The sequence below is a fragment of the Vombatus ursinus genome, unplaced genomic scaffold (assembly GCF_900497805.2).
Source record: "Vombatus ursinus unplaced genomic scaffold, bare-nosed wombat genome assembly UNPS02014798.1, whole genome shotgun sequence".
NCBI lineage: Eukaryota > Metazoa > Chordata > Mammalia > Diprotodontia > Vombatidae > Vombatus > Vombatus ursinus.
In genome coordinates this window covers 23152767-23180754 of record NW_020954576.1, presented here as the reverse complement: position 1 = coordinate 23180754, position 27988 = coordinate 23152767, and the positions used below count along the sequence as shown (strand labels likewise).

Genomic DNA, 27988 nt, shown 5'->3' with positions numbered 1-27988 from the left:
AAAGGCATAGAAAGCATGCTTATCAAGGTCACAGATTACAAAAAATTAACTGGAACAGCTAATGCATTGGATGACAGAGCCATGGTCCAAAAAGAACTTGACATGGGGCAGGCATAAAATATAATAGAGATGGGGCAGCTAGGTTGTGCAGTGGATAGAGCACCAGCCCTGAAGTCAGGAGGACTGGAGTTCAAATCTGGCCTCAGACCGAACACTTGATACTAGCTGTGTGACCCTGGGCTAGTCACTTAACCACCACTGCCTAAAAAAAAAAAAAGTAATGGAGACGAGAGGGTGTCTGTGCATGATTAGATTACTGTTTTTCTGAAAGTGATCTGGTGGTCTTAGTGAACTGAAAGCTCAACGAGTCAATAATTTGATATGGCAGCCAGTAAACCTAATGTGATCTTGATCTGATAGATATGGGCTACAAGTCTAGAAAATTGATAATCCTATACTCTGCTTTGGTCAGACCACAATTGGAATATATTTATTTCTGAATGCCACGTTAAGGAAGGACTTTGGTAAACAAGTATTCAAAGAAGAACCACCAGGATGAAGTCTAAGGATTATGTTATGTAAGGATGGATTGAAGGAATTAAGAATGTTTAGCCCAAACAAGAGAAATCATGGGAGATTAGGAGAGAGCAGCATGATAGCTGTGTTCAAGTATGAAGGGCAGTCATATAGAAGAAAAATAATGGACACTCTTTTTGGACCCGGAGTGCCAAACTAAACATGGGTGGAAAGAGCAATGAGGCAAATTTTAAGATAAAAAGAAAAACATCCAGATAAATGGAGCTATCCAAATGGTCTTAGGAAATATTTTGTTTCTCTGTACTAGCGGCCTTAAAACAAAATCTGGATCATCACTTTTCAGGCATTTTATACAGAGAATTCTTAATCAAGCATCACACAGCCTTGATCCCTTCCAATTCTGAAATTGTGATTTTGTGCTTAGCAATAGAAAACAAAAGAGGCCCCAATGTCTATATCCCTAATTTGGGTGGGGGATAGGACAAGTGAGTCACTTGTCTAAGAATTTACAAAGCAAGACAAAACCTGTCTAAGACTCTGAGACAGCACAAAAATATTCACCTTTTCTAACAACAAAGAAGAATGCATCTTCAGAAAAACAAGCTTATTGTTCAGTCACTGGGACTTATGACTTGATTTCAGGTATATTGCATTATTAGCTACAAATAAAATAAATACAAATTTAATTAGATAATAAAAAGCTATCTGTAATTATTCTAAGACTGTTTCTGGTTTGCTTTTAGCGAGAGAAGAATGCAGGAAGCAATGTGTGATTTCAATGCAATCTGGGACTACCACCACTATATATTGACCCCAAGAACCCAGAACACATAAAAATTTTTACTTTTGATTTGGCATATTGGTCTCACAGTGGTTTTCAAAGGGACAAAGATGGTGTACTTATTTCAACCGGTCCTAACAGCGAATTTGCAGGCCAGGTAAATTGTTTTAAAATGAAATTTCTTTTTTTTTAACATCTACAAAATGTTGATATAAGATAAAAATAGATTTTGACAATTTTACCAATACATATTGGTAATTATAGATATGGTAAGACTGTATATTTCCTGCATCCAAATAAATGATGCCTTTCAAAGTAGTTGTCTTGAGAGTATAAATCTTTATCCCTGTAATATTGCCATGGTTCTACATGTTTTTGGAACATTTGTAATTGCATCCAAAATCTACTTATGGAAAGGACTGTTCAGGCACTAGAGAAGATGAAAACAACAAAGATGTTGCCCCTCCCTCATAGACTTTTTAGCAATACATATTTTAAAATTTCTTCTATTGTAGCAATCGTCATCATTTGAGGATTGATATGATTTTTCAAAACACAAAATTCACTCCTGGTTCAGTGTGGTGAAAAAGATGGATGATCAAACAGGATAATAACTATTTGTGGTTTAAAAAAAAAAAGGGAATGGCTATAAAGTAATGAAACTCATTTCCTTGTATAACCCCTAAATTGACTCCAAAAACAATTTCAAAAGAAGTATGTTGGATTAAGTGAGACTCATTACTTCCCTACCTCACTTCTTTCTCCCACCTTCCCCAGCAGAATATAAATTCTTTGAGGGCAAGAGACTTTTTTTTTTTTAACTTTGTATGAACAACACCTAGGATCACATACCCCAGGTCCATTTCTACCTGGGCTGTTCAGGCTTTTGCTTCTTTCAATCACCCTGGGTACTATTAGAGTCTAGGAGGGTACTAGAAAGGATACTCATATCTGAGCTTCATCATTCTACCAACTGGGAAGCAGTCAAGGCAGAAAGCCTTCTAGGCTTCGGCCACAGGGGTCCTTCCTTGGAAAATTGCTTAGCCAGAAGTCTTAAGCTTGAGTGGTGGGGGAGGAGAAAGATTAGGGGATGAAATCTTTGCTTTATGAGTGCAGGTTGGCAAGATCTTCCACATCCCATAAATAAGAGTAGGTAGGCATGGAGTTCTCAGCTTCTGTGAGTGCTTTGCATGTTTTTGGACATCATCTCTTCTGACCTCAATGTCTTTTTGCAGGCTTTTTTTTCACTGCTAGTTTCTTTGGGATGTATATAAGCTCCTGGCAAAAGTACCTTTTCTCTCTTCATCACAGTGATTAGCCAGTTTGCCTCATTCTCTTCCTCTTTGGCCAGGTGTTGTTTGTATTCCAGATTTACGGAGCCTGCTGTCAGCTTTGACTTCTTTCTCTGGGTCTTTTACTTTTCCATTACTTTCTGTCTGTCCTTATCTTCCTGCTCTGAATCATCCTCATCTTTGTAATCCTCATTTTCTCCATTTTATTCCTCTTCTATTCATCCTTGTTTCCTGTGTTCATATCCTTTGTGGGACACTCAGTCTAGACACTTGGAGACTTGGTAAAATCTATAGACACTTAGATGAATAATAAATTGAGTAAAGGAAATAAGGAAGGGCAATCAGGTAAAGCATTCATTAAGCCTGTTCTTTTTGTTCTGTAAAATTTTGATTCAGTCAAAAGGCCACATTTAAGGATTTAGAAGGCCACAGGTTCCCGACCCCGGCCCTAGGCATGAAATGGTGATCCCAGGCAGAAACGCACTGTTCAGGAAAACCAAGAGAGCAGAGTTGTAAAAATTAAAGGGAGAAAAAAGAGTCTAGAAAGTCTATAGTATCACAAATTACAGAGAAGTCAGATGATCCTTTGGATTTAAGAGACTCTTAGGAACCTTGTCAAGAGCAGTTTTAAAAAGTAAGTCTAGGTCTAGATTCTCCTTGATTCTTTGAGAGAAAGTTGTAGGAAAAGGAGTAAGGAAATAGTGGTTTGGAGGGGTCTGGACTTCTGCAGAAGGACAAGGATTAAATTTGGGAGAATTTGAGGATAAATAAGGAGAATAACCTAAATTGAAAGAGAAGGGCTTAATCTGAAGGAGTTCTCCACCTGAAGAAAGAAAAGGATTAAGGCAAAAGGACCTGAAGAGAAGAATTCAAGAAGATGGTTGGCAATATAAGAAAATAAATGAGTAAATTGGTAAATTAAATAGTGAAAGAAGTATGAGATAAGTTAGAAAAGGGAAAAAAAATAGAGCACAACTGTAAAGTTGTTACGGAAACAAAAGCAAGTTGGAGAGTTCAAATTTTTAAGAGGTGATAAAAGCCTGTTAAAAGACTTAATGAGGTGCTTAGAAGGTGAAGTATAAGCTCTCCTAAGTCATTTTAAAAGCAAGGCCAAGATTCCTATTCATTATAGAAATGGAAAATTTTGCAATGCCTTATATTGAGTATTGTTTGTATTTCTGCCACACTCAAGTAACTACTATCTATATTTTGCTTATAAGCTGATCTGCCTCCCCAAAGAGAAAGTGAAATGACATTTTTCCACACTCCCCGTTAACAGGGACAATGAAGTATTCTTTAAAAAACAAAGACTTGGGGTGGAGGGGGGGGAGGATTTGAAGTGGCAGAATCTTGGCAGAAGGTTGGAGAGTGGAAGAATGTCTCACAGCAGAGGATGAAGAGAAAAAGGACAGTGATCCTTAGAGCTTAAAAAAGAAAAAACCAAAAATCAAATTTGAAACTTTTCATGGAGAAGGAGCTAGATCCTCTCAGGAGGAAATAGTGGTATTGCCTCCAAATGATAAAGTAGATCCATAGAAGTTCTTATCTAGTAGGGGTGAAAAAGAGGAGGAGGAAAAGGATTAAGTGGTGATGATTCCCTGTACTGCGGCAGCTCTTTGACAACCTAATAGCAATAGAGATGTCTGTTGTCTTCCCAGGATACTTGTGGTATGTTATGATTTCCCAAGGCTTCTCAAAACAGATGACTACTATCGGCTTCCAGTGATTCATGTGGGCACAAATGATATTTCTAGAAGGAATCTAGAAAGTGTTACCAAAGCTACAAAGTTTAGGCAATAAACTGAAGACCACAGGGGCATAGGTTGTATTTTCCTCACTGCCATCAATTGAATGCAAGGAATGCATAAAACTTACCAAGCAAGTTAGATTTTTTAAAGATGTGTAGGAAAGATAGGAGCAAATATAGGTAAGAGAATGAATGTTAGTGTGGCACAGTCTTGTGAAAATGTCAGAAATGTCACATGATGAGGTGAAGTTGACAAGGAAAGCTGACAATGAAAAGATAGTCCTTTTTTTTCTGAGTTGGAGGAAAGAGAAGGATTAAAGAAGGGAAAGGACTATTTCTCAGAAAGAATGGTATTGATAAGTAAAAACAGAGAAGGCAATATTGTTTAATTCTCACCTTGCTTATGTTTTCTCTGCCAAGGAGAATTACTTGGCACTAGAAAAGAGAAAACAAGAGGGCAACTAGGTGGTGCAGTGGATAGAGCATTGGCCCTGAAGTCAGGAGGACCTGAGTTCAAATCCAGACTCAGACACGTAACACTTACTAGCTGTGTGACCCTAGGCAAGTCACTTAACCTCATTGCCTAACAAAAAAAGAGAAAACAAAAATTACTAACGGAGAGTTAATATGCACAATAAGTAAGGAAAATCATGAGGGGAGTACCCAATTTCCCTTGATGAATTCAATGCACCAGACACAGATAAACTACATCTTTGAGTATTGAAAGAACTGCCAAGTACAATTTCTGCTCCTGGGGAAATTCTAGAATGAATCACTTTTTTCAAAGGATGCAATATGATATCATCAAGAAAAGGTCATGCCAAACTAACCTTTTCCCCTTTTTTGACAAGGTTACCAAAGTTCAAAGAAATATTGTAGGTATAGTTTATCTAAATTTTAGCAAACCATTTGAGAAGGTATCATTTTCTTGTGGAAAAAATACATACTGTGTGATAATATACTGAGTAGGTAGATTCAGTCAAATGGTTAAACTGAGAGTAATTGATTGGTTAATGTTTCCATTTTAGCCTGGCAGGAGTTCTGCAGCTGAGTGGCTCACAGATCTGCAACAGCCCAGTGTTGGTTAATATTTTTAACAGTGACTTGGAAGAAGGCATAAATAACATGTATCAAATTTTCTAATGACAGAATCTAGGAAGTCAATCTATCCCACTGAGTGACACAATTTGAAAAGATTGTGAAGATGAAATTCATCAGGGGTAAATGTAAAGTCTTAAACTTGGGCTGAAAAAAATCATTTTTGCAAGTACAGGGTGGCTACATGACTAGATGACAATTAGTCTGAAAAAGACATGGTCATTTTACCGGCCCTGAAGTCAGGAGGATCTGAGTTCAAATTTGACCCCAGATACTTACTACCTGTGTGACCCTGGGCAAGTCACTCAGTGTTTTGCCTCAGTTTCCTCATCTGTAAAATAAGCTAGAGAAGGAAATGGCAAACCACTCCAGTATCTCTGTCAAGAAAACCCCAAATGGAGTCAGGGAGAGTAGAACATGACTAATTAACACAACAGTGGCAACCATACCACACAGCTAGTAGGTCTGTGAGGCAGAATTCAAATTCAGGAATTCTTGATTCCCCATTCAGCACTCTATCCAGCTTCCCAGAAGAGAACATTCTAACTCCTTTGTTTAGCATATGAAGCCCTTCACAGCCTGGCTCCAGGCGGCTTGTCCACTCATATATATTATCCCCTTTGCGCACTCTTTGTTTCAGCCAAACTACCCTACTTCTGGCTTCTCACTCGTGATACTCTATCTTGTGTCTGTGCATTTACATGCCATCCTCACTTCTGCAGCTCCGAATGCTTGGATTCCTTCAAAGCTGGGTTTGTCCTCTCTCCTTACATCATATATTTCCCAAACCGCCTCCCCCAGATTGCAAATGCCCCCACTGAAATTATTTCATATACGGTTTGTATTTACAAAAATCATTTACAAAGTATGTTCAAAGGATCAAATGAGATAATATATGCAGAGCACTTTGTAAACCTTAAAGTACTATATAAGTGCTAGCTATTATTATTTTCCTATGTAAAAATTATTTAAATATTGTTGTTTTATATATCGTTGTTTTGCCTAACGGTTTCATGTCCTTGGAACCAAGAACCATTTATATTTTTTCTTTGTATTCCCATCTCCTAGCACAGTGCCCAGTACCTGATAGGTGCTTATTAATGCTTCTTTTTGTCATTCTCCATTTGCTAAGCTTTCCCAACTGTGATCTTTGTAGAGAGATGTTTTTCGTGACCTTGGTCAAGGAGTTTTGGACAGTGCTTGGCAGGGTTATAATGCCACCCTCCTGGCCTATGGTCAGACTGGTTCTGGGAAAAGCTACTCCATGATTGGTTATGGTGCAGACAAGGGCGTAATCCCAAATGTGTGTGAAGAACTCTTTAAAGCCACTGAAAACAAAGAGAAAAACCAGCAGTATCAGGTAAGATTTATTCTACCAGTGTCAGTAGTTCTAGGTTTCTGGTTCAGTGGAATTTTATTTTATGTGAAAATCTCCCAAATGATAAATGATGACCATTTTTGTGTTTCAGGTAAAAACCAATTTTACATGTCAACTAGACCAACTATTTAAGTATGACTGTAAATCAAATTGTTAAGCACAAAGTTGATTTTTTTGTCTCTGCATGCAAACCATTAGAAGTTATAAAAAGTGATTTTGCACAGAACCAACCATCTTCAGTAATCATCAGAGATCTATTACATCCTATTTTTCTACATTTTTCCAGTTACTTAATTGTATTATTTGTGTTAGATTTGTCTGAAAAAGGCACACATTGGGCTTCACGATTATTATTATAGTTTTGCTCTCTTATTTCTCCTTGTCATTCAATTGACTTTTTCTGCAATACTTTGATGCCTTGCCATGTAGTGAATATATATATATAAAGTATTGATATTATTTTATCTATCTTTAAGTATAATGTAGTTTCCCTCTTTCACTCTTGTCTGTTTTTGCTTTTGCCTTGTTGTCATGATTGCTACCCTTGTCTTTTGAAGTTTCTAAAAACATAATAAATTTTGTACAGCCCTTCATTTTAACTCTGTCAATCTTGGTTTCAGGTATGCTTCTTATAAATGATATTTTTTTTAATTCTCTTTTCCAATCTTCTCTGATTCCCCTTAATGCTTGGGTAAGACTCATCCACTTCATTGTCATACGTGTTCATGGGATCACAACTGGAAGGGTCTTCTGAGGCCATCAGACCTAACCCTTCATTTTACAGATTACAAAGGGGCTAAGTAACTTGTCCAGGGTCACATAGCTAACAGGTGTCTGAGGTGGGATTCAGAACCAGTTCTTCCTGACTACAAAGCCAGTGCTCCATCCACCATACTCAGGCCTTTATTTTACAGGTGAGGAAAGTGAGGACCAGGAAAGTCAAATAACTTCCTCAAGGTTACAGTGCTGGTCATTGGCAAAGTAAAGATTGTTTTTCTTTTTATCCAAAGCACAGCAATCCAATTTCTCACCCTAACTAGTATGCATGACTTTAAAGTATAAGGCTTTATTTTAGACCCTGCTATAAATGGATGTTTGGTGATATTTTGGAAACAGAAGTCAACTGACCAGTGCAATCAGCTATTTCTACTTCTTCCTCACAGCAACCAGGATTGAGGTTGGTGATGAGGAGACTAAGAAATGCAGTTGTTTTTTTTTTCCCTTCAAGTTTAACCATTCAAATCAGAGTTTATACTTCCCCTGTGGAAGGTCAAAGAAAGATAAATCATCCATCAGTGAGCTGTGGGAGGAACTGTGTGGTAAGCAGAAATTCAAGTCAAAAGAACTGTATTAATGTCCCGACTCTCCTACTTTTATTTTTTGAGCAAGACACTTGATCTCTCCATGTCTCATTTTCTTCATAATTTGTAAAGTAAGACAAGATGATTGCTGAATTATCTTCTAGGTATAAGCCCTTTAATCCTGTGTGAAAGAAATGACTAGCCAGTTTGTTTAAAGAACTAAAGCAAGATGACTTTAATTTAAGGATGGTGTCCATTGCCTCCATTTCATGTTTATTCTGAAATGATTACCTGTATTTCAAAGATAACTTTAGAGAGAATCATTCAAAACAATGTTTACTTTCTTTATACTTTTGTCTTGACAGGTGACATTCAGTATGCTGGAAATTTACAATGAACAGGTAAAAATAAGTGCATTTTCCAATACTTTCTGATTACCACTTTCCAGACTATAACTTCCTTAGTGGCAGAAACCATATCTTAATCATTTTTATCTAGAACAGTACTTTGCTTGCACATAGCAGTTGCTCTGACTGATTAAATGATCAGTATTTTTCCAGTTTTCTTTTCTTTTTTTTTCTTACATAAATCACGTATGACCTGGTAATGACAAATCCTTCTGGGCTCAATTTTCCCATCTATAAATTTTAAGAGCTGGGAAAAAATAATTTCTGAGCTTCTTCTAATTCTAGCATCCTATGTTACTATATTGTTTTCCCTTTACTACTTTCTATTGTTGGATACTTCAGTGGATTTGGGATATCAGTGATGTGGATACCCCTTCCAATGATGTAGATCACAACCCATCCATCACTCTTATCTTGTACAACTCTTCTTTGAGTCTTGCAATGTTTAATTACACCTAGTGTTTAGAGGGGATATAAGTGGTGCACATGGGCTGACAACTGGTCATCTCTCATTCTTACCACATAACTAGCCTAACATTTTTTTCTGCTTGTACACATCTCAAACTTTATATCATGTTTCTCACACCATTCTTAATGGTTGAAGTCTGCTTTTGTTCATCATTTACCTCCCCATTGTCATTTCATCGTCCATCGAGTTTAATTCTTTAGAGACTGAATTTCTCTGACTTACAGCCATATAGCATCACCAAAAGAATATTGTTGCTAAAAATATAAGTCTTTATATGGGGATTTGCTAACTGAGGTTATCTCTCAAGGCTCTATTCTGGGCTTTCTTTTCTTTATCCCCTGTACTATTGGTTGGGGCAATCAGACTATACAAGCTTTTTTTTTTTTTTTTTTTTTACATTTTATGTTTTTTATTTTATATCATATGTATTCTTTATTTTTTGTGATATCTTTATTATAATTCCTTTAATCAGTATTGTCCAACACAATTTCCTTGATATCGGGAAAATACTTCAGTAAGTATGATAGAAGTTCTTATCTCACCTAGTACTTAAGATCCTACCCTATCACTCTGGGCTCTGTTCTGTGAGCTTGTACCTCATCTTGCCTGGTCCCAGGCCCACCACACCATTTCCTGGACTTTTCCATAGACTGCTACATAGACAAGAATCACAGAAGATGAGGGGTGTTGAGAGGTTTCAGTCTCCATCAGTGGAAGAACTCATACCAGTGAAATCAAGGATCTCTCAAGTTCCTAAGTTTGTGTCCCTATCTCATCGATTTAGCTATTTCCTCCAACGATGTAGATCCCCACCCATATATACCTGAGTATCCTGTGCAGGTCCATGTCTTTCTCCAGCTCCTCCATGGGTGTATCCATCGTGATATTAGATCTTCCTCTAGTTCTCTTTGATACTGTGTCACCAATCAAACATATGTCCAGTCCATCTGACTCAATTAAATATTTCTTTGACAATGATATCTTTTATATTACTTCCTGATAGTCTGTCATTTGTAATTTGTGGCAAACCCCTCATGCCTACCATGTGCCTTTCCATTGCCCTTCAGATGACTTCAACTTTATTTCTTTAGAGATTGTACTGTAGTGTTCCATGACTTAAAGCCATACAACATCTGATACAAACTTCTGATTATCAGTGGTACTCAATAAAAAACTGATTTATTCAGGCATTAGTATTTCCCTTCTGAATTCTGTACTTGCCACACCAGCCTATCATTTCCTTATGATAGGTTACCTATTCATTTATGCAAGCAGGTAAGTTTGGCTATGGCCACAATGTAGCTCAGATTAAGGAAGGAAGAAGCATATTGAAGTGTATGGGGTGTTCAGGGAGGACTAGCACCTCTGATATGAGGGCTTGCTGAGCCCTTCTTAGGGCTATTCATTTACCTTTGGTGTCTACCTTCACCCAACTCTCTCATCTGTGACTCCAAGAAGCTGTAGCATGTGCAGCGGCCACCTCAAAGTAAAACCCTCTCAGCAGACAGGCTAAACCAGGTTCAGGTAACCAAAGAGTCTCAAACCCTTCAGTGAGTTGGGGGGGTTCCTACCCATACATATGAGGACTTCCCCAGCCAAATGGGTGCGTGAGAACAGTGTGTTCCAGTGGCCACAAAGAAGGCTGAAGCAGGCACTGTGGAAACACTTAGAGCTTGGTCAGACATCAGTCTCCAAGGTCATCCAGTGAATCCTGGGCCATCTCTTGTCGTCTTGACTTTTGTCCTGCAACAGGATTTCGGTGACTCTGGGAGAGTGAGGCTGATAACTTCACGAAGCTCTGCCTCACTTAAATCTAGTTCCCAAGCCAGTTGGAACATCATCCATGATGTCATTGGTCCTCTTTGGAAATGAAAGACACAACAAATGATGATTTGCATCTGTTGACTAGCCTGGTAACTGTTTCTCATCACATGCTTTTCCTTAAAAAAAAAAAAATCCTAATGTAAGAGCTTAGGAATGTTGGGAATCTTTGAAAAACTCTAATCCCACTCACTTATTTACCTATGAGGAAACTGAGGCCCCTAAAAGTTGACTTACTCAAAGTTATATAGCTAGTTAGTTGCAGATACTAGATTAAAATCCAAGTCTTCCAATTTGTTAGCTTAATTTCAACTACTTAAAGTATTTGAAAGTAATAAAATTATTTCTCTAAAAAATTCTATAATTCTTTTATACCCAGAAACTCCACACAAAGACTTAAGTAACCCTTTGTCCTTGTTTTTCCTGTAGGTTAGGGATTTGCTCTCTAAAACCAAGAAGCCTGGAGGGCTTAAGGTAAGAGAAGATCAGCACCAAGGCTTTTATGTAGATGGTTTGACTTCTGTACCTTGTGACAGCTACGCACAAATTGAGAGGCTAATGGAACAAGGCATTAAAGCCAGAACTACTGCAGCAACAAGCATGAATGCCACCAGCAGCCGGTCCCATATGGTCATCACCATTCAATTTAAACAGGTATGACTCTGATGTTGTTGTTTCCATCTATAACCAAGAGGCATTAAGTGAAATACCTTGAAAGTGATTATATCAGCTTGGTGCCCAGACAGGCTTGACCAATACGTAAGGTGTCCATATTTCAGACCAAAGAATGTGGGGATAAAGCAAGATGAAAAAGAGAAGTCTACTCTTCCCTCTTCACTATGTTCCTTAAGACTAAGTGAGCCTCACCATGGTGATTCAGTAAGGGGGAGGGTCATGGATATATCCCAGCACTAAGGCAGTATACCTGGAATTGGAGATTATGTTTCCCCATATACATACTGTGTTCTGGAAAGAGGTTCTAAGTCATACTGGTAGCATAGTACAAAATACTAAGAATTAGTCTGAATTAGAATGCTGAAATAAACCAGCTTTTAACAATTTAAAGTCACTCTGCTAACACCTCTGCACTTCTAGTGATAACTATTGTTCAAATATAATCACCATGAGAAAAATTTTTTAAAATCCTTCTAAATCATCAAAAAACTATTATATTTAGGATGTTTTTAGTGTTAAGCATTTGTGCCTGTACTAAAGTCCTAATGTTCACCCTGGATTCTCAAAATGTAAGCCAGCAGAATACCAAGTCCTAGGACCTCCTAGCCCCATAGGAAAAGCTCAGAGTATGGGACTGGTAGCAGACTATTAGTTTGTTCTCTAAGGACAGGCCTTACTAAGATCAAAGGAGCCCATTACCAGTGGTTTCAGAGTGATTAATTTTTTTTTTTTGGCAAAAGTAATTCTTAAAGAAAATGTTTGCTGTTAAGTTTTGTTTCTCATACAACAAACCAAGATAAACCAAAAACAAAATATGCTTCATGAAATGAGTTGAATGAAAAAGTGATAGTCATTGATGATACATGCCACCGTATACTTTTGTAATTTACTATTGGTTGAAATAAAGGAAGGGAGGGAGCTAAGATGGCGGAATACAGGTAGCAGCACAGACGAATTCTCCCGACATTCCCCTCCGAACAACTTTAAAATAACTCCTCAAATCAAATTTTGGAGCAGCAGAGCCAAAAAAAGGTCAGAGTGAGACATTTTTCCAGCCTAAAACAACTTAGGAGGTTGGTAAGAGAGGTCTGTGACACCAGGGTAGGGGCCCAGTTGGAAGCTCAACAGCAGCATAAGCAGTGGGCCTTGGAGACGGCAGCCTCGGCACTACTGGCAGCAGCCTCATGAGCTCTCAGCCTCGAGATGGTAAGGGGATTGGACAACGGGTCAGAAAGAGATTGCCAGGGGCCTTTGGTTGGCACTGGGTGTGGCTGGCACTAACTGGCAACTCTATCGCCCATAAGCAGTTCTGGGGCACAGTTCCAAGGTACAGAGGAGCGTTTGTGATCAGTCACGGGGGAGCAGGAGCTCTGGTCACAGTTCTAAGACAGGAAGGAGCACCAACCCTTGTGGCTTCGGCAGAACAGGGAACTTGGTCATAGTTCTAGGGCCAGGAGGAGAGCTATTGCTTGTGGCTGCTTCTTGGGTAAAGACCAGAGACAGAGCAGGAGAGCAGTGACTATACTTCTCCCCTGATCACACCCTGTTGGAAACACTGAAAGCCTGCAGACCCTACGAACTAGTTCTGAAAACAGCAACTTGATGAAATCATAAGCTTGTGACAGTGCCTCCCTACTCCCAGGTGAGTAGAGCCAAATTTCAACATAATGTTCAAAGTAGAAAAATAGACTGGAAAAAAAGATCAAACAAACAAACAAACAAAAAATTGACCATAAAAAGCTATTATGGTGGCAGGGAAGACTGAGACATAGACTCAAAAGAAGACAACAATGTGAAAACAGCTATAAGCAAAGCCTCAAGAAGAATGCTAATTGGACCTAAGTCTAACAAGAATTCCTAGAAGAGTTAAAGAAAGTGATAAGATAAGAGTGGTAGAGGGAAAATTGGGAAAAGAAATGAGAGTAATGCAAGAAAATTATGGAAAGGGAATTAACAACTTGGTAAAAAGAGGCAGAAAAATATGCTGAAGAAAATAAAACCTTAAAAAACAGAATTGGCCTAATGATAAAAGTACCACAGAAAAAATTACTGAAGAAAAGACCTCCTTAAAGAGCAGAATAGGCCAAATGGAGAAGAAGGTACAGAAATTCACTGAAGAATATAATTCCTTAAAAAGTAGAATTGGGGGGCAGCTAGGTGGTGCAGTGGATAGAGCATCAGCCCTGGAATCAGAAGGACCTGAGTTCAAATCTGGTCTCAGATCAGACACTTGACATTGACACTTAGCAGCTGTGTGACCCTGGGCAAGTCACTTAACCCCAATTGCTTCACAACTAGATAGATAGATAGATAGATAGATAGATAAAGTAGAATTGGGTGAGTAGAAACTAATGACTCCATATCAAGAAACAATAAAACAAAGTCAAAAGAATGGGAAAAAAAATAGAAAATGTGAACTATCTCATTAGAAAAAAAACAAAAACAAAAACAACTGACCTGGAAAAGAGACTGAGAAGAGATAATTTAAAAAATATTGGACTAGCTAAAAGCCATGTTCAGAGAAAGGCCCTAGACATCATATTTCAAAAAAACATAGCCCCAATATCTTAGATCCACCTTATCGTTATTAGGGCAGTTAGACGGAGTCTTCGTAGACATACGGCATGGGTGTGAGTCAGTTATGTTGGGATAATTTACTGTTCTACTTATTACTTCAGTTTACCTCGTTACCACATCTTTTTTCCACCTTGATATTTGGGACAAGGGTGTGAGCAATCTTCTCTCTAAAACTCTAAGGAGTTCTTAACCTTTGTTGTATCATAGACCCCTTGGCAGTCTGATAGAACCTATGGACCCCTTCTCAGAATAATGTTTTTAAATAATTGAAAGAAATACTAAATTTCAGTTCATAGTTAGTGAAAATAGAGGTGCAATTTTTCCCCAGCCACATTAACAACCTCCCTGAAATTTACAGATAGTCCATAGATCCCAGATTAGGAATCCTATTCCAAAAAGAAGTAATGAACAAAAAAGCTACATGTTATTTTGGAGAAAAGTGCAGGAGACAGATTTGGCACCATTTTCTGCTTACTTATAACTTAATCTGGATATTTAGCAAGAGTTCTCTATTTATGCATTCCTATTTGCTGAAAAATATACTAAAGAAACCAATAGAATCTAATGTATTCCTGGAAAATGGCTTTGAAAAATCATAGCTCCCTTTTATATAATGCTTTTAAGTGAATAAAATACTCTCAATAACCCTGTGAGTATGTAAGTAGATAACATGAGAATTAGTATTCTCATGTTCAGATGAGTAAACAGGAATATTAAACAATGTAGTGGTATGGAGAGTCCTAAGGCCTCCCTTAGTAGATGTGGGTTCAATTCCTGGCTCAGATACTTAATAACTTACTTAGCTTTACTTCACTTCAGTTTCATCATCTGTAAAAGGAGATAATAATGCTTCACCTCACAGGGTACTTGTGTGTAAAGAATTTAGTAAACTTTAAAATGATATTTAAACATGAGCTGCTCTCATTATTATAGTAGCCAAGAGACTAAATGGTTAAAAGGTAGACCTGGGCAAGAGCCAGCTCAGGTCCTGAGATGCAGAGTCTGAAAATGAACTTGATGGCTTAAAGGTGTTTTGAGAATTGTTCTTCCATTCCCTTCCCACCCCTTGTTTTGTAGGGAATCCACCAACATTCTAGTCTAGGTTAACTGAAACCTGGATGAATTGGTCAGGAGAACAAAAGGAAAAGCTAATGAAGAAGTATCATACCTATTACTAAGAGATAAAGTGGTAGAGATGGGGGCGGGGAAAGCTGATTGCAAAACGTGCTTACATTGGTAGGGGGCTAGAAAGGGGTTGAAGGAAGAGAATGGGGAAGGGCTGAATGGAATGATACCTGTGTTCATTGTGTGGAAAGAAGGTCTGAAGCCTTGGTGACTTTGTAGAAGTTGAACTGAATTATCGTCTTCTCCTGACTAAGCTGAAGTCACATGAGTCAGAAAAATGTTTCAGATCTCTCTTTGAACATCTCTTATCCTTGCCACTCTTCAGCCTAAAAAATGAGTTTAAATCAAGGGCATTTGTTGGCAGTCTAATAAAACCAATGGACTCCTAATCAGAATAATGTTTTTAAGTACATAAAATAAAATACACATAATTACAAAAGAAAGCAATTATCTTGACAGACATTTTTCAAAAAGCCGAAAACCAGTGTGCAGTCCTCAGGTTAGGAACACCTGTGAGGGAGGCCATGCCTAGTTTGTGGTTTTAAAGACTAATGTTGATGAAGATACAGCATATGGTACCCTAGGGGTTAAAGAGAATATTAAGGGCCGCTTTTCCAGTACTTCCTGAGCTCATTCTGTAACTTGAGAACATCTTAAAAGTCCTTTTCCCCTTATCTTCAAACATCATAAAACTTCTCCTTACCTTGTACCATAAAATTACCCAAAAAAAAAATTCCTTCTGCTTCCCTTATCCTGGACCATAAAATTCCTTGTCTCCCTCATCTCTCACACCCATGCCCTCTGTCTATGCAGACTCCTTCTAACTGCCCTAATAATGATAAGATGGATCTAAGATATTGGGGCAATCTTCCTTTATGATTTTTTGAAAAAATGATGTCTAGTGTCTTTCTTTGAACATGGTTTTTAGGTAGTCCAATATTTCTTAAATTATCTCTTCTCAATCTCCTTTTGGTTTCTTTTATCATCATAAAATTCCCCCCATCTTCCTTATCCTGTCCTTATCTTGAACCACCATAAAGCTTCATCCTCATCTGAAGCAGCTACAGGCTTTCTGTCAGAATTTTACTATACAAGCCTAGCTTCCCCAAATACCAACCATCTTAATTGTAGCCTCACTGATACAGTACAGGTCCATGTGCTTTCACATTAATAAAGCTCCTGATGGCTAAAGAAAATGTCTAAGTGAATTCTTTCACGCCCAAACCACTCTCCTGAATCTGACCTCAACAATGTGAAGCTTAGAGAAGTTAATCAGAGCCTCTAGTCTCAAAACCCAGTGGTTTTTCCCATCAAATATTATAGAATGTCAATTCCAGAGTAGAAAGCATTTATCATTTTGCTTTATTCTTCAGTTTTCATTTTTAATAATCTCTACTATATTAATCAAGAGATTTCTACAGTAACAATTTCCCTTTCTTCTTTCAGATGCAAGATTCATTTGGAAAGGATATTTTTAATGATCTGCTTTTGTGGGTGGATGCATGGCCTTCTACAATTTTTAAGTAATGGATGCTTCATTTTCTTAAATAGGTTTTTCTTGATGGAGACCTCACCAAGCAATCCATTATTAATTTGGTGGATTTGGCAGGTAGTGAAAGGCAAAAATCCTCTGCATCTGAAGGAGACAGATTGAGAGAAGGGTCACGTGTTACCTTGAGTTTAACCACACTGGGCAATGTAATCAGGTAATGGAATCAAGAAGGAAGCATCTTTCTAACATTTGTAACATAAATTTTAGATGATATTCAAAGTGGCTTTTTCTTTAAGACTTTTTAAATCCATTTATTTTGAACATTAGAATTAGGTATTATAAAAAATATGAACAAATTATAAAAAATATACAAATGAAGACTGATATTTTAGGAAAGCAACCTAAAAACTGGCTTTTCACACTTTAGATTTGTGGTGCATGTCTGAGAACCAGGCAATCAATAAGTATTTATTAAACCTTTATTCTGTGCTAGGTACACTGTTGAATGTTAGGAATACAAAGAAAAGCAGAAACATTGTTCCCTCCTTCAAGGAACTCACATTCTATTGGGGGAGAGAACATGCAATCAACTAAGTACATACAAGATATATACAGAGTAGACGGAAGGTAATCTCAGAGGAAAGTGAGATGGGAAGGATGGAAACAGAGAAAGGCCGCCCATAGGTGAAACTTGAGCTCAGTCTTGGAGGAATCCAGGAGAGCCAAGAGGTAGAGGTAAGGAAAAAGAGCATTCCAGGCATGGGGGGGGGGGGGGGGGGAATCCAGCCTATATAATGACACAGAGTCAGGAGATTGGAATGTTGTACACAGGGCAAGAAGACCAAGGTAGCCAGATCACAGAGTATATGAAAAGGAGCATAGAACATTTGGGCCAATCTTGGGTACTGGAGGTTGGCATTAACAATGTTATTAACAGATGATGTGGGTCTTTTGTTCTTCAGTTTTCATTTTTAATAATGCCCATTTTGTTAATCAATGTCTTTCTATATACAATGACAACTCATATACTTTCTCTGAACAGACAACTGTCCATTTAAAGAAGGGCTATGAACAGGAATTTTAATTTAATGGGGCATTAGAAATTATGGGGTATATAAAAACGTAGGGATCTTTCTATGTTCACCAGTGTCATTGGCTGGTTCAGCTGTCACTCAGCCTCAGGCCCTCCAGCAGTTGTTTTCATTGGCTCTTAGAATGTGCTGGAGAATTCAATACTGATTGGCTCATCTGGCCAGTGACGGGCAATCCAGAAACACTAAGTCTACACTGGTCTCCCATCTTTGATTCAACACAAGTTCCCAGGTAACAAACAGGTAGCTGTCATAAAAAAGATTTATTTTTTAAAGGAGGAAAAAAAATTGAGCAAAACCAATCAACTAATCAAAAGAATCTGATGACAACAATGCATCTTGCATACTTTTCTTGGATTTTTCTCTCCAAGGCAGATGGCAATTATGTTTTCCCTTGTCACTCACGAAGAGATTTATTTTGTTTTCTCCTATTGTATGTTCTTTTAATTGTAGTGCTCTTGCAGATGTTGCCATGGGGAAAAGAGTTCTGCACATCCCTTACAGAGACTCTGTTCTGACCAGACTCCTCCAGTCAGCCTTGGGTGGGAACAGTAAGACTATTATGGTAAAATAATGTATTTTGTTGAACTATTTTGTCTCTTACTACCCTTTGTCACATTGGTCATATGTGCAATGAAAACAACAGTCTATCAGCTCTAATAGCAAAATCCTTTTATAGAACAAACAATTTTACTTTGTCTCACTCGAAAAGTCATTTCCCATTATCCACTGTCTGGATGTCAAAAATATTGTTTCAGTCCCAAAATTATTAAGTTCTTCTTACGTGTAAGCCATTGTTCTAGGTACTAGAGATGAAAAAACAAAACTGAAGCAATTATTTCTCTCAAGAAGCTTACATCCTATTATATAAAAAGATGTTGCTCCTGTCCTAACATAATTTGTTACCAGAGGTATAAAAAAGAGAAGGGAGTTGAGGCATGAGTTTCTTAGTTGGATCTCTTACTAAATGCAGGTAATGCTGGTCTATTGATGTGGCCAGGAGAGAAAGATAGGTCACTGAAACTAAACATTTGCTCTTTTCCCCAAAAATATCCCAAGATTTAAAAAAAAAGCAAATTGATTATTTATCATTTCATCTGACTTGAATGATTTCCACTCTAAGACTAAACCTTTTATTCATTCTAAAATTCTCTTATTTCTTAGGCAATTTTAAAATTATTTGAAATCAATGTTGCTCTGCATGTTCTAAAATAATACAATGGTCATTCAATTGAAGCTTTTTACATCCAATTACCTTGAATGCATAAGACAAAATGTGAGAAACATAAGACTCTTCTGCCACAAGAGGAATTTAGTCTAAATGTGGGTCTCTTTTTTTAGAAAAGAAATTTCCTGGTCTAAGGTATTCTTCTGTGTTGCTCAAAGTCTCTTGATCTCTGTATTCTATTACTATTGACTATGCAGTTTGGCCTGATAATTTTTTTCTCATTAATTTTACTAAGATCTATGAAATTTTAAGTGATAGCTTCTCTGACTCCCACTACCCAGGTCCATTCCAAAAGTGAAGAGGAGGTAGCCCTGGGATCTAGAAGACCATGCCAATGGAGTATAAGCTGCACCAGGTCTTAGCAAGCTGGAAAAACTTTAAATACAAGTCCAGAGATAGACTCTGTCTGTCATCCAAAGGCCAGTCTAAGTTAAGAAGGCTTATTGCCAAACATTGGCCACCAGCTAGTGAATTTTTCTTTAGCAAAGGTAACTCATGAATCCCAAATGGCTTTATTATCTATAATGTAAGAGAGGGCAGATAGTATGTGTACTCCTGAAATTTCTGATCTTCCCAAGTACTGATTTTTAAAAGTATTTATAAGTTTAAATTGATATTTGAGTTTGTTAAGAATCTCAAGCCATTTATTTGATGCATTTGTGCTCTTGTCAGTGTGAGTACTCATGCCAGTGATACATCTCTCAGCCTATCCATGGTTGCTTATCCTATAATAGTCTTGTCCTATCTTCCTGTAAATACTCTACAGGAAATAGAACCCAGTGTGCTGGAGACCTTCCTCTTATTCTCTTCGCGTTGTATGGATACCAAAGGAGTGCATGGACAATCCACTGGTTTTACTTATTACTTACTACATGACCAGCCTTATCTTTTTTTCCTCCTCAATCAGTCAATCAATAAAATGTAAGTGCCTACTATATTCATAGACTGTACCGAGTTCTGAGGTTACAAAGATAACAACCAAATGGTTCCTGCCCAAAAGCAGCTTACATTCTATCAGGTGAACCGTGTCCACATATAAATATATGCAAAGTAAATACAAGGTAATTTGGACTGGGGAGGCATGGTTGTATTTGATGGGATGAGGAAAGGCCTCATGAAAGGATACTACTCTGAAACTGAGTTTTTAAGGAAAGTAGAGTTTCTCAGAGGCAGAGATAAAGAGGGAGGGAGAGAGAGCATTCCAGATATGGAGGACAGAGTGTGTAAAAGAACAGAAACAGGAGAAGGGCAAAAAGGCCAGTTTGGCTAAATCATAGACAGTATGAAGGGGAGTCATATATAATAAATTGGAAAGATGGGCCGGAGCCAGGCAGTGAGGAATTTAAATGCAAACAAAGAAGTTTTTGTTTTATCCTAAATGTAATAGGGAGTTTATCGAGGAGAAGAGTGATGTGGTCAGATATCACTTTGGTGGTTCTGCTGTGGATGGATTATAGAGGGGAGAGATTTGAGGTGGGTAGACCAAATAGGACTGTTGCTCTTGAGGTAGTCTAGGTGAGAGTTAATGAAGATCTGAATTTGGGCAGTGGCCATAGGAAGGGGACAGATGTAAGAGATCTCGATAGATACCCATCGAGTCTATTCACAAATCATCTCTTAAGGTGAGGAGTTGAGAATGGCTTGGAGGTTGTGAACCTGGATGACTGGAAGAATAGTTATGCCCTCAACAGAAATAGGGAAGTTTAGAGAAGAGGGAGGTCAGAGAAATTCTAGCAGGATTGTAGAAAGGGAGAAGATAATGAGTTGTGTTTTGTTGGACAAATTGAATTTGAGTATTTATGATAGTGCTCTTTGAGTTTCTAAAGGTAGTCATGAAGAAGAGAGATTAGCCTCGATCTGTTCATTCCCAGAAGAGAGAACCTTGAAACTATGGACAGAGTTTTCAGAGGAGCAAGTTTAAGCTTATGTAAAGAAAGATTTTCTCACAATGTACTATTCCAAAATGGAATGGGTTGCTTTAGGATGATTTGATTCTCCCTCACTGGAGATCTTGAAGCAGAGACTGGAAGACCATTTATTCGGAATGTGGTAGAGGGGATTCTTGATCATGGACACCTTAGACTCTGAGATCCTTTCCATCTCTGACATTTGTGACTTGACTCCTCCCTCTCTCCCATGCTCCACATCTAATCTGCGGCCAAGTCTCATCCATTCTACCATCGTAACACCTCCTGGATTCTCTACCTTCTCTCCTCTGATACGGCTACCACCCCAGTAGAGGCCTCATCCCCACATCACCTTACCGCAAGTCTCTCCCCGCTCCAGTCCATCTTCTATTCAGTTGTCAAGTTGATCTTCCTAAAGCTCAGGTCTGACCGTGTCATTCAGCCATCCTCCCTTCAGTAAACTTTAGTAGCTCCCTATTATTTCTAGGATCAAATAGAAAATCCTCTGTTTGGCATTGGAAGCTCTTTGAGTCCTGCTCCCCTCCTGTCTTTCCAGTCTTCTTATACCTTATACCACTACCACCACCACTACCACCACAACCCAGCTGTGATCCAGTGGCACTGGCCTTCATACTCTCCCTCATCTCTCAACTCCAGGTGTTTTCACTGGCTGTTGTGCATACGTGGAATTCTCTCTTCCCTCCTCTCTACCTCCTGGCTTCCTTGGCTTCCATCAAGTTGCAGCTAAAATTCCACCTTCTATAAGAAGCCTTTTCCCAATTCCTCCTTAATGTTAGTGCCTTCCCACTGTTAATTGTCTCCAGTTTATCTTGTATATATCTTGTTTGTACATAGTTGTTTTCATGTTTTCTCTCCTTTAGACCATGAGCTTCTTGAGAGCAGGGTTGTTTTTTACCTTTCTTTTTAGCCCCAGTACTTAGCATAGTGCCTGGCACACAGTAAGTGATTAATAAATGCTTGTTGACTGACTGACTTGATATTACTTTTACTATAATAGCGGGCATATGTATAGCACTTAACGTTTTGCAAAGTGCTTTACAAATATTATCTCATTTGATCCTCACAATAACCCTGTATTGTTGTTATTATTTCCATTTTATGACTGAGGAAACTGAGGCAGGTAGAAATTAAGTGACTCACACAGTCAGTAAATGTCTAAGGCTGGATTTGAATTCAGATCTTCTTTTCCAAGTCCAGCTTTCTAGTCATTGAGTAACCTTGCTGCCTGTTGAATGACTGATTCTGTGATAGAAGTCATAATTGAGTAGAATATGGTGACTGATTCCATTGCAATGGAAATATACAGTGTGAATTTGAGTAATATGACCACTTCAGAGTATTTCTTATTCCCATTAATCCAGACCTAGCTGTAGTAAGTGGCAGAGCTGAAATTTGAACCCATGTCTTCTAAGACTAAATCATGTCCTCCTCCTACAATACCATGTTACCTCTCAGTCTGTAAAATTTTATATTTAGTTCTTATTCAAATCTCTTTCAGTAGCACCTGGTGCAAGGACTCTTTATAAAGTCAATAGATGGAACTGAAAACTTGGTGAATATTATTTACAGATTGCTGCTATAAGTCCTGCTGATATCTGTTATGAAGAAACTTTGTCAACTTTAAGATACGCTGAAAGGTAATTTTGTGAATACTTATTAACTTTAGTGGTTCCAGATTTTTAAATCAGATAGGTTCATGCAATATCACAGCTCCTGAATGAACTTTTTTTTTTCTTTTTAAGGGGAAAAGGTAGGATTATTAGGCTAAAAGGGAGAAGTGGAGCTGAGAAAAAAGAAGCTAAGATAGAGAGAAATCTAGGACCATTCATTCTTTCATCATACTCTGAAAACCTCCATTTGGGAGAAGAAACATATTCTAAATTCTATGGGAGTGTTTGGTTACACCAGTACTAAAAATATTTGATGAGGAACAATTCATTCAGGAGTTGACTATCTTTTGCTGATAGCATATCTGTATTCTTCCTCTGGAATACTAGGGAATAGTAGTGCTGGGAAGGAGAGGAATTGTTATTGAATCTTACAGGAGTGAGAGTGAGAGACATAAACCATTCTGTGAAGGAGCTGGAGAGAGCTGTCTGCCATCTTGGCTATATATGTGATAAATTGTTAAAACAAGAACTTGTTAATAATCTACTGTGGAAATGCTGGCCTCCTAGCATCTTTGGTGTAACCCAATTATCCTCCAGAAGTCATGAAATATTCATTTCTAGCCCTTTCTGTGACTTGTAAACCACATCTTAGAATATACTCTGTGACAGTCTCTAGAATTGTTATTTCTACAAAACAACTTGACACATCCTTGAAAGTTTCACTCTTTGATTCAGCTGAGCAGGCCTAGGTAGCAGCTCACTCATTTACCATTAGAACCCCCTGGCTCATTGATTGGTAAAGAGTGGAATTTATTTTAAATTCAGAGTTTAGAAGTTGAAATTATAGAATACTGGGCCATGTGAAAGAGAAAATAGGTCTAGTTGGATTTTGAAAAGACAATGGGTCAATTTCTAGCTACTGCTTTGCAATCATTATTAAATGCTTTTATAAAAGGATATGGGGTATCTGAATGTGTGTGGTGTTTTGTTGTTTTTTTGTTGTTGTTGTTGTTGTTGTTTGTTTTGTTTTGTTTTGTTGTTGGCCTTGGCTTGAGAAAGAACTAAAAAGATCAAGAATAAAGCTGTGATAAATACAAGCCCCACCGAGAAGTTGATAAAAGAACTGAAGGCAGAAAACAACAGACTGTTGTCTAGGCTTGCTGGACTGGGAAATTCAGGGAAAAGAGTAGCAGATAAAACAAGTAGGTATTATCAACTAAAACCACAGGTCTCTGTCACATAGACTAAGGGAAATAGAGGTGTTAAGTATTGAGAGGATGGTGTCAGAGGTAGGAAACCTGCCTAGCAAGCCCTGTTTGGGATCATTTAAGCAGAGTCATCACCAAAGTTGGATCTGAGAGCTTTGCCCAAGGGAGCAGACATAATGTCCGGTGGAAGGGGCAGCTAGGTGGTGCAGTGGATAGAGCACCGGCCCTGAAATCAGGAGGACCTGAGTTCAAATCCGGCCTCAGAGCAAACACTTGACACTTACTAGCTGTGTGACCCTGGGCAAGTCACTTAACCCCAATTGCCTAAAACAAAAACAAAACATAATGTCCGGTGGAAAAAAAAGAAAAGCAGTGACCCCAAAGTAGACATAGGAACCAATAGCAAGGATTGGAATTGAGCCAACAAACCTTTACTAGACTACCTGCTACATGTGGAGTACCGGGTGTGTGCTGGGCCTGACTCTAGGAAGAGTAACAAGTGAATGGCTGATTTATGGTAGAGAGATGATTCTCTCTCCTCTGCCTGCACCCAATAATTTCATTTGAGATGGCAGAGGATTGTTTTCAGGATGTGCCCCAACTTACTGAACTAATGATACCAGAATATGTTTCAATGACAGCCTTACATCACTATAAGACACAGCCCTGTCCTCATCTGGTAGTAATGTCCGGTGGAGATCTTCACAGATCACACTGGTGAACATATTAACCCTAGGACCTAATCCTTTTCATTTCTATATTCCTGAATTATCCTTCTTAATAGACATCAGCCCACCCTGCTTTTCTTCTTCAGAAATGGCAACATTTTGGACCAGCAGGCAACCTGCTTGTGTTTATTTTGCTTAGCGTACCTCAGGGTGAGTTCAAATCATGAATCATGAAGGAAAACTCACCTGGCAAAGCGTTCTCTCTCAAAGGACAAGTCACTCTGTTCCAACTTTCTTTAAAGAAAACAACTGGAAATCACTTCATAAACAGCGCTAAATAATAAAATAATAATAATAAAATCAATATACACTGGACTCTTTTGGCCATTCTCCATTACACAAAAGGCTCACCAAATGGGTTGGATGTTGAACAGAGAAATGTTGCATTAAAAGTTCTCTTTTTATAGTACTGGTCAGCCCCAATCTGAGTGGGTAAATATGCTACATAAGCAAATATATTGGAGGTATTAAAAAAAAGACAGTTAAATGCTATCATTCATTTACAAGTGAATTGTAATATCTTTCTGGAATAGAATTCTTATATGCATTATATTCTTATATACATATGTGTGTGTGTGTGTGTGTGTGTGTGTGTGTGTACACACAATACATAGGTGTACAATGCTCAATATGCCTTGAAGATTGGGTCAAGGTATTGAGGGGTTATTTTATCCATAGTCATTGATGCTGTACATCTGATCTTTAAAACATCACCTTCCTTCCAGAGGAACTGGAGTATTTACTGGCAAAAAACCAACTGCGCCTTCAGACTATACAGATTACATGGGAACACCAGTTGGAAGAGGCTCGAAAGGAATGGGAAGAACAATATAATGCAATCACGCAGGTGAACTTTCTTCTGATTCCTCAGGGCTTAGAAATTAATTGGACTTACCTCCCACTAGCTTTCATGAAGCTAAAGAGTTTTGTGATATGTTGAGATTTTCTTACTCCCAGACTGGAGCAATCATGGTACAGTTGCTTGCTTTTTTGGTGGCTAATTAAAATTCTTATGGAGTGGGAACAAGCATGATGTGTGCTTAAGAAATCCATGTTTATTGATGGATGGAGGAAGTAAAGCCTAAAGTCTTTGCTCAGTATATACTGAGAAAACACAGGGTAGTGGAAAGAATGGGGCAGCTAGGTGGTGCAGTGGCTGGAGTGCCAGGCCTGGAGTCAGGAGGCACTGAGTTCAAATCTAGCCTCAGACACTTACTAGCTGTGTGACCCTAGGCAAATAATTTAACTTTGTTTGCCTCAGTTTCCTCATCTGTAAAATGAGCTGGAGAAGGAAATGGCAAACCACACCAGTATCTCTGCCAAGAAAACCCCAAATGGGGTCATGAAGAGTCAGACATGACTGTAAATGACTGAACAAGATATAGAAAGGACACTGAAGTTGGGAATCTGAGGTCCTTAGACTGGATTTGCCACAGAGTTATCAGGTAACCTTTTGGTTGTAGGAGGGGGGAAGCCTAGCACAGTTGTTAAGAGTACTGGATTTGGATCCAGAGGACCTGAGTTCAAACACTGCTTCTGCTATTGTGAGACTCTGGGCAGGTGACTTAACTGCTCTAGACTTGCCACCATCTCCACATGGAAATGTGGAGTCAAATTTTCACATGGCTTGGATTAGATAATTTCTAATCTCCCTTTCCTCTCAACATCTATGATCCCAAGTTAGTTCTCCTTTCCTGGACCCAGTTTCCATCTCTGCCAAGGTAGTAGGTTTGACTAATCTCTAAACTATGTGACCCTGGGCAAGTCACTTAATCCTGATTGCCTCTCACAAAAAAAAAAAAAAAGCAATAGAGACCTTAAAAAAACCTCTAATTTCTATAACCTGTTCATCTTGAAAGACAAACCATCAAGGCTGTAGGAAATGCCAAATTGGAGATAAAGGGAAGCAGAAAGGAAGATAGGTGCTTCTGAGGTGACACAAAGCAACCTAACCTTGTATTTAGCCTGTTGGTCATCTAATACCCTTGAAACGAATGAGGGACAAAGAGCTAGCCTATTTCCCAACCCCTGTTTGGTCCGAGGCATCAGCAAAATCCAGTCTAAGGGGACAACTGGAGAAGAGGGAGGAAAATTCTGAGTAAATAAGGAGCCAGAGTAAGCCCGTGGTAAACTTGACTTCAACTCTCCTTCCCAAAATGTTTTCATGTTCTACCCCCTGGGCATGTCTGAAAGCAGCAATAAAGGAAGCAGTAGAGAGGGAAAGGTGAAGATTAGCTAAAAAAGGGCATCATCATTGGAACAGTCTGCTAGAAGAAAGAGGAGATGGGAACAGATTTGATCAAAAGTGCAAGGAGTGGGGCAGCTAGGTGGCGCAGTGGATAGAGCACCGGCCCTGAAGTCAGGAGGACCTGAGTTCAAATGCGGCCTCCGACACTCAACACTCACTAGCTGTGTGACACTGGGCGAGTCACTTAACCCAATTGCCTAAAAAAAAAAAAAAGTGCAAGGAGAAGGATCAGAGACAGAATCTGGAGGAAAGAAGGAGAGAATCAGGGACAATGTCAAGACATACTAAGGTATAAAATAAGGGATAAGACAGAGCTCTTGGCAAAAGGATTCTATTTTCAAGGTGATGCAGAGATTGAAGAGTGTGCTGTCAGAGGCTGGAGGAGAAGAGGGATGCGGGGTGATATGAGATGAGGCTAGAAAGGTAGGTTGGAAGGAGATTATGGAGAACCTTGAATCCCAGACTGGAGAGTTTGTATTTTATCGTAGAGGCAATAAAAGCTCCCTATCTTGTCATAAAAAGATTATGTGAAGAAGTCCAGATTATCACTTATCACTGTCCAATTTAATGGATTTCCATATGCCAGCCTACAACCAAACAGTGTCCACTCCTGATTGTCTGGAGCAGATAATGTCTTGGAATAACCCTAACTGGGTGGTTCCAGTGATAAAAGCTTCACATTGGTGGAGTCTGAATTTTTATCACAGTCGAAGGAAAAACTATAATTACTGAGCATAATGCTAAGTTTCCTTATCCAAAGGGACCACGATTTTTTTTTAAACTTTTTTCCCCTTTCTCTGTCTTCTGGATTTGGTTAAGATGTAGTGTTGTCCTATGTTCTCTAAGGTCAATAAGTAGTATCACTTTCAGGGGAAGTATATGGAAAAGGAAGCCTGATTCTGATATGTTCTTGATGGCACTACTAACCCTGGCTTCCTTTCTAGGAACGGCAAATGACAAAGGCTTTCCCTTATCTCTTCAATGTCAATGAGGACCCACAACTCACAGGAGTTCTTAAGCACTTCATTCAAGCTGGTATTCAACTTACTTTATATTTTTCTTATGGTACTCAATGTTCTTCACTCCTGCAGCTATTAATAATAACTATATTATTTCACCTAATTGTTAGCTAAATTTCACTTCATTTCTCTATATTACCTTACCCAAATCCTTGTTGTTGGCATCTGCAGGACTTGGGGTCATTTGTCCTCTTTTCTTTCTTTTTTGAAGTTTTATTGGTGTGCCTT

General features: G+C 38.5%; 1 protein-coding gene across 1 annotated transcript in view; it reads left to right on the top strand.

Moving 5' to 3' along the window:
- The window catches only part of LOC114050116 (kinesin-like protein KIF28P), a 59108-nt gene that overhangs the window by 3465 nt on the left and 27655 nt on the right, over window positions 1-27988 (top strand). Inside the window, 10 exon segments of the mRNA XM_027871690.1 lie at window positions 1281-1475; window positions 6612-6815; window positions 8500-8535; window positions 11261-11485; window positions 16760-16914; window positions 18245-18356; window positions 22517-22584; window positions 23617-23759; window positions 25219-25340; window positions 27686-27776. Coding sequence (XP_027727491.1) covers window positions 1281-1475; window positions 6612-6815; window positions 8500-8535; window positions 11261-11485; window positions 16760-16914; window positions 18245-18356; window positions 22517-22584; window positions 23617-23759; window positions 25219-25340; window positions 27686-27776 — 1351 coding nt within the window.